The 7,374-nt window shown below is 41.5% G+C and overlaps 1 protein-coding gene across 1 annotated transcript in view; it reads left to right on the top strand.

Moving 5' to 3' along the window:
- The first annotated feature begins 995 nt into the window (after positions 1-995).
- Positions 996-7,374, top strand: part of LOC137594190 (paired box protein Pax-6-like) — a 29,293-nt gene continuing 22,914 nt past the window's right edge. The window contains exons 1-2 of the mRNA XM_068313517.1: positions 996-1,008; positions 6,206-6,259. Coding sequence (XP_068169618.1) covers positions 996-1,008; positions 6,206-6,259 — 67 coding nt within the window. The remainder of the gene's footprint in view (positions 1,009-6,205; positions 6,260-7,374) is intronic.

Here is a 7,374-nt window from a genome sequence, read left to right as displayed (position 1 = left end):
TTTACGTGAACTAGTCGTTTGATGGTATCGACATGAGTCACATCACATGTCACTGATAACACGGGTCATGTTGAGGTGGAGAGACTTGAGTGTTCTCCCAGTGTGTGAAGGTTATCTCTAACACCAGTAATACAAGAACACACACAGCGGTTAGAGAAATGAATGAACAAATTAATATAAAATAACAAATATAAAAACAAATAATATAATGTAATAAGAGTATTAATGTATATTTATAATGTATGAATACATAGTTCTCAGTATTACCGTATATAATGTAAAGCTGGTAACAGCTTTATTAGCTTATTACTGCAGTAATGAAAGGTAGCAGCAGGATTTATGAAGGCTGCTAACTGTATTAATGTCAGGGTGATAACAGCATTAATGTAAATCTGATAATAACGTCCCTGTACACAAAAATGGTGCTAAATTTGTGGCGTTTTAATTTTTGATGATATGGAATTCATGGAGTTATAAATCGATTTTCCAAATGTCTGTGTTATTAAAGAGATTTTTAATCTCAAAGGTTTTCCTGGTAAAATCAAGGTTGGAAAAACAAAACTGAAAAAAAAATGAAAAAAATCTATCTATCTATCTATCTATCTATCTATCTATCTATCTATCTATCTATCTATCTATCTATCTATCTATCTATCTATCTATCTATCTATCTATCTATCTATCTATCTCATAAATACACACACACACACACACACACACACACACACACACACACACACACACACACACACACACACACATAATCAGCTCTCACCATTGACTCAAACCCTTCATTGTTTCCTCTCCTCTCCTCTCCCATCCTCTCTTGGACCTCCCACTATCCCTCCTCTTCCTCCTCCTCCTCCGCCTCCTCCTCAGAGGAGCAGCTCCGTCTCGCTGCTCTTGTCTCCTCAGTCAAGGAGAAACTAATTGGAAGAAAGAATAGAAGAAAGGAGCTGTTGGAAAACTAAACTAACCAGAAGTTTCTCTTCAGCATGCCACAGAAAGGTAAGCCCGTCTCTCTCTCCCTGTCTCTCTCTCTTTCTGTCTCTGTTCCTGTCTGTCTCTCTTTGTCTCTCTCTCCCCATCAGCTGCAGTGTGAAGTTATCAGTTAGTTTAGACCAGAGGAGCTCCTGAACCAGAAAGAACATCTCCAGAGTGGAGACAGACAGAAGTTTCTAGAGAAATGATTGGACAGGACGACCGGAGAAGGAGACAGACAGGACAGTTAGACCTCCTCTGCAGACAGACAGGACAGGTAGACCTCCTCTGCAGACAGACAGGACGGTTAGACCTCCTCTGCAGACAGACAGGACAGGTAGACCTCCTCTGCAGACAGACAGGACAGGTAGACCTCCTCTGCAGACAGACAGGACAGGTAGACCTCCTCTGCAGACAGACAGGACAGTTAGACCTCCTCTGCAGACAGACAGGACAGGTAGACCTCCTCTGCAGACAGACAGGACAGGTAGACCTCCTCTGCAGACAGACAGGACAGGTAGACCTCCTCTGCAGACAGACAGGACTGGACACCCTCAGACCGGATGCAGTGACTGAGCGTCTCCTCCAGCATCACTCGTGTTCGTGTCCAAACACTTTGTTCACGTCTGTAGTGAACAGACAGTGAGAGACAGACAAGGTTTCACACTCACGACCTCAACTTTTCACACGCACTAGTTCCGTCGGTGTGTGTCCGGTCACCGGACCCGGTCACCGGACCCGGTCACCGGACCCGGTCACCGGACCCGGTCACCGGACCCGGTCACCGGACCCGGTCTCCGGACCCGGTCGCCGGACCCGGTCACCGGACCGGATCAGGTCCAGACATCAGCACCGTAACTTACCGAGCGTCTCCGTGAGGATGATGATGATGATGATGATGATGATGATGATGATGATGATGATGATGATGATGATGATGATGATGATGATGATGATGATGATGATGATGTCCGGACCCCCGGGTGTCAGAGATGAACGCGTGTAGCGGAGGGAAGCCACGGTTCCCTCCATAGTGAGTTAATAGTGAGAGTCCCCGTCCAGGCTGTGTTCACACAGGTACTGGTGCTTTGTTTGTTTGTTTGTTTGTTTGTTTGTTTGTTTGTTTAGGATGAAGCAGGTTAGACCGTTCCACGTCTTTCAAATGAACGCCCTCATAAAACACAAAAAGTCGGTTTTTATTCACATATAAACACGTTCTGGACTCGTTTGTCTCCTCCTTTAAAACAATTTAATTAACTTCAATCGTCTTTAATTCACTGACTGTCAATATTAATACATCATTTTGATTTTCACTGCCGTTAATAATTATTATCAGATAAAATATGTTAGTTTCTTGCTTTTTAAACTGTTTGTTTTTCCTAAAGTAAATGTTTCTGAGTGAAACTCGGGCGCTCAAACCTCTGGTGGTCTGGGGCCGCGTCCCATTCCGAGTCTGTGAGGTCTGTTCCAACACACAGCCGGTGTGTGCCGGGAAGTCCGCTTTAATGGATGATCTCATTAAATCGGATGATAATTAACATCTTAATTAGGTCGGAGTCAATTAACTGCATGATTAATCAGATCACAATAAATTCAGCCAACACGTGAATTTGTACCGTTTCATTATGTGTGTGTGTGTGTGTGTGTGTGTGTGTGTGTGTGTGTGTGTGTGTGTGTGTGTGTGTGTGTGTGTGTGTGTGTGTGTGTGTGTGTGTGTGTGTGTGTGTGTGTGTGTGTGTGTGTGTGTGTGTGTGTGTGTGTGTGTGTGTGTGTGTGTGTGTGTGTGTGAAGGTTCGCGGTGGTCAGGATGCTGCCGTTAGATTTGGGTTAAAAAATCCACAAAAGCAGTGAAAAAAATAAAATTGACAGACACCACTTCCTGAAGTGACCGAGCCTTTAGGTTCTATCTGCTCACACGGGCTCACACGCAGCTGTTGGATTATTTTTTGATGCGAAAAACGAGATCATGTGAAGCCCCTTCAAAATAACCTTCATGTCATCCGATGTCGCGTTATGACGCGTCTCCGTCCGATCAGGAAACCGTTAAGACTCCGTGAAGCTTTAGGACAAAATAATGACCGATGGAATAAATTCACAGGTCAGGGTCCGGGATCCGGTTCAGAGTAAAGAGAAAGGAAGTCAGCCTCAACTCAGACGCGATGTCTGTAAGATTACTTACTGTAAGATTATTATTATTATTATTATTGTTATTGTTATTGTTATTATTATTATTATTATTATTATTATTATTATTATTATTATTATTATTGTTATTGTTATTATTATCATTATCATTATTATTATTATTATTATTATTATTATTGTTATTATTATTATTATTATTATTATTATTATTGTTATTTATATTATTAACTCGGCTGCTTATTGTTTATTGTAATTATTATTGTTGTTACTTTAAGCAACATTGTTTACTAAATGTTTATTATTACTCTTATAATAATAATAATAATAATAATAATAATTTTGTAAATAACTCAATTCGTATTATTATTTTACTTGTTAATAATGAATACATTTGTTATTTATTCAACAGTAATAGTAATAATAATAATAATAATAATAATAATAATAATAATAATGACATTTTTTTCATTTTTGTCATTGTTATTGTTGTTGTTGTTGTTGTTGCTGAATGATTACCGTGTTTGTAAACAGTCTGAATGAGCGCAGCGTCCTGTGTGTGTTTGGCTGTAGCTCCACATCCTGTGAACAACGCGCTGAATGAGACTTCTGTCTTCACCAGAGTGTTCACTAGTGCTTATTTAGTCTACACCAGTGTTCACCAGGGCTCCTTTAGTCTTCACTAGTGTTCACTAGTGTTCATTTAGTCTTCACTAGTGTTCACTAGTGCTTATTTAGTCTACACCAGTGTTCACTAGTGCTCCTTTAGTCTTCACTAGTGTTCACTAGTGTTCATTTAGTCTTCACTAGTGTTCACTAGTGTTCATTTAGTCTACACCAGTGTTCACTAGTGCTCCTTTAGTCTTCACCAGTGTTCACCAGGGCTCCTTGGGGCTCTTGTTCTGCCCACACTGGGCTCCCCGCAGCGGTTTTGTGCGGCCGTGTTCTAACGAGCCGCCGCTAACGAGGCAGCGGCTCCTCAAAGCCGCTCCGCCGAGCCGCTGGTTCTCTCCTCCGGCTTTTGTCTCCTTTCACAGCCGGAGGCGCGGAGCTCCTTCGCGGCCGCTCGGCCGCTCCGGCGGGCCGGTTTGTTCTGAGGCTCTTTGTGTTCAGACAGACTTCAGCTGCTCTCAGCCTTTATCCACATTTCTGTAGGCCGACCTTTAGGCTCGGACTGAATATCAGGATCAGGTCTAATTAATGACATTCTTAAACTGTTTGGTTGTTGACATGCTTTCATCACGTCCTCCATCCTTTAAACATCTGACGAAGAGGAAAACCACTCAACAGAAAACGCTTTAACATTAAAACTGATGATGAAAAAATGTTACATTTCTATATATAAGAAATGGATTATATAATAATAATGATAATAATAATAATAATAATAATAATAATAATAATAGTAATAATAATAATAATAATAATAATAATAATAATAATAATAATAATAATAATAGTAATAATAATAATAGTAATAATAATAATAGTAATAATAATAATAATAGTAATAATAATAATAATAATACCACATGAAGACAGGAGATGCAGCTCAGATAAAATCGGGATCAACTTTCGTAAACGTGCAGCCCTCCTGGGTAATATCACACATCTTTCATGTCTTAAAGATATTTCTGCAGTCGGATTTAATAATCAATTCGGTTAACAAATAGAAAAGAAACAAATGAAACAAATTACAAATGTGAAGATGCTAAAACAGATAAAATGTTAATTATTCAGTGAAGTCTATATTCTATTCTCTGAACAGAAGCAGCAGGATGATTGGTAAAGACAACAGCAACACTTCAAATATTTATTTTTCACACCAGTTTCTTGATCTCTTCTTTATTTTGATGGGATTCATGTTAAAATCCTACACTGGTGGCCCTGCAGTGACACATTTAAATACACAATGTGTGTTGCTTATGCAGCAAAAGTGAATAAAAACCCAGGACACAGAGAAATACATCTTTAAATTTAAATGGATAAATTCATTTTCTGTTAATTTTATATTAATTTGCAAGAAAAGGGATGTAAAATATTTCAAAACTTTTTTAGTTTAATTGGGTACATTTTTCAGTGTCTTAGATCGATCGCTTTAAATTCTAATGCTGGATCCACACCTGAACTCGTGCTAGAATAAAACATTTATGTCAGTAACATCATGAATTGTCAAATCCCTTTGGCCCGCTGCATCAGAAATACAAAAAAATAAATAAAATAGAAAGCTGGAAAGAGTACTTCAAATAAGTAGAATAATTAAAATATGTAAAGAACCCAAAACAAGTGGTCTGGATGGAGACGTAGAGAAATGTTGTACATTTAATCAATGTGTTCTCTATTCTGTGGCCTATAGAATAGAACCAGACAGCTGAGCAGCAGAACATGTCTTACTGTGAAAGCAAACATGATTGTTCTTCATCATTCTACCTCTTGTTGGTCACTTTGTTCCATTACTTCACAGGACATATCGTTGAATTCTCTTTTATCTCCTTTATCCCCAGCGTTTTAGCCACGAGGCCCAAAACTTCATCTGACCCGGAAAGAGACGCTAAATATTTAATGCTTTCCTATTTGTTTTAGAAAGGTGTGGTACAGAAAGTGGTTTTCATTTATTTATTAGTATTTTTTATAATTGTTACTGTTACAGACGACAGTCTACAAGATCTCCTTTACCCTCTAAATCAGACCTGAACCGACTTGTGTCGGACCTGAACCTGTCCTGATTGGCCTCCAGAGCTGGAGCGAGACCTGTGCTCATAAGTTTATGGACGTTAACATGTACTAACACATGAACCAAAGGGTTGAACTTCTGGCCTTTCTGTTCCGTTCTGTCCAAACCTCCAAACCTCCAGACCTCATCTCATTCTTCAGTTGAAGCAAGAAGCTACATTCTCTCTTCTCTGCTGAATGAATAATGAAACAAGGTGTGTGTGTGTGTGTGTGTGTGTGTGTGTGTGTGTGTGTGTGTGTGTGTGTGTGTGTGTGTGTGTGTGTGTGTGTGTGCGTGTGCGTGTGCGTGTGTGTGTGTGTGTGCTGTACATTAAAACACTACTAAAGGTGATGGTGTGTGTTTGCACAGATTTCCGGAGCCAGACCAGCTGGGAGACGGGCGTGGCCTCCATGATGCAAAGCAGTGAGTCTCCTCATCAGTCCTGTTTGTATTTTATTCCTTTAAAATATTCCTTGTTTCCTAAAAATTATTCCAATAATCTGCATTCGTGAATTCATCGATCTGTGGAACAAATTATCAACAAGGATTTATTCATGACGAGAGGAAAAGTTGTGAATTAATTACTAGAAGGTTCCTTTTCTGTCTGGAACCAAACATCTCATCTACAGTGTTGCTCACTGTAAAATAATGCAGACATATTTCCTAAAAGGAAGTCAGAGACCCTTCCTGCCTGGGGGAGGATCCCCGTACCAACAGAACTTGTGGTGAACACCTGACACATCTGTCTGTTGGGAGTGTCTCCAGTTACGTGTCTGTAACCATCGATGATGTAATGTAACGAACCTGATCTGTTCTAACAGCGTAACAAACTGGGGGGGCGTGTTGGGGACGTACATGACAGGACTGTCTGTCTGTCCACAACGCCACTGTTCCTGGTTCAGGCTGACTCTACATCAACAGGATAGTCTACGTCTATGTTGTTCCTGTACTCCATGGAGTCCCTGTTCCAGTGGGGGGGTCGACCCTCTCCCACCGTCCACATGTGCTCCTGCTGTTCAACCCCTGGTGCTTCTTGACGGTCACCTCCTGCCTGGTTGGTGGACCAGCACAGCTTCTGGGATCCAGTGTTCTTCAGCGGTACCCCCCAGCCCCCACCTGACCCAGACCTGGTCCAGATTCTGTCCATGGAAACACACCTGCCCAGGAAGCTGCCCCCTACCCAGACACTCAGGGGTAACACAGGACCAGGACTCCCACCAATCCCCACAGCGCTGGGGAGGGACACGCTTGTTTGGAACCACATACAAACTCCTGAGATTCACCTTTAAGTAGAAATAAGTGTTGGGACGCAGCCCTGACCAGTTCAGCCCCCAGTCTGAAGTCAGCCGACATGGGGGGGCTGCTGCAGGTACAGGAGGAGGAAGAGGACTGAACTGGGGGCTGAACCGGGGGCTGAACTGGGGCTGAACGGGGGCTGAACGGGGGCTGAACTGGGGGCTGATGGAGCAGCTGGAGCAGATGGAGGAGGTGACACGGGGGGGTCCAGTAGTGATCAGAGCTCTGACCCCCCAACTGGA

The sequence above is a fragment of the Antennarius striatus genome, chromosome 4, assembly GCF_040054535.1.
Source record: "Antennarius striatus isolate MH-2024 chromosome 4, ASM4005453v1, whole genome shotgun sequence".
Lineage (NCBI taxonomy): Eukaryota > Metazoa > Chordata > Actinopteri > Lophiiformes > Antennariidae > Antennarius > Antennarius striatus.
This window is presented reverse-complemented; position numbering and strand designations above follow the sequence as displayed.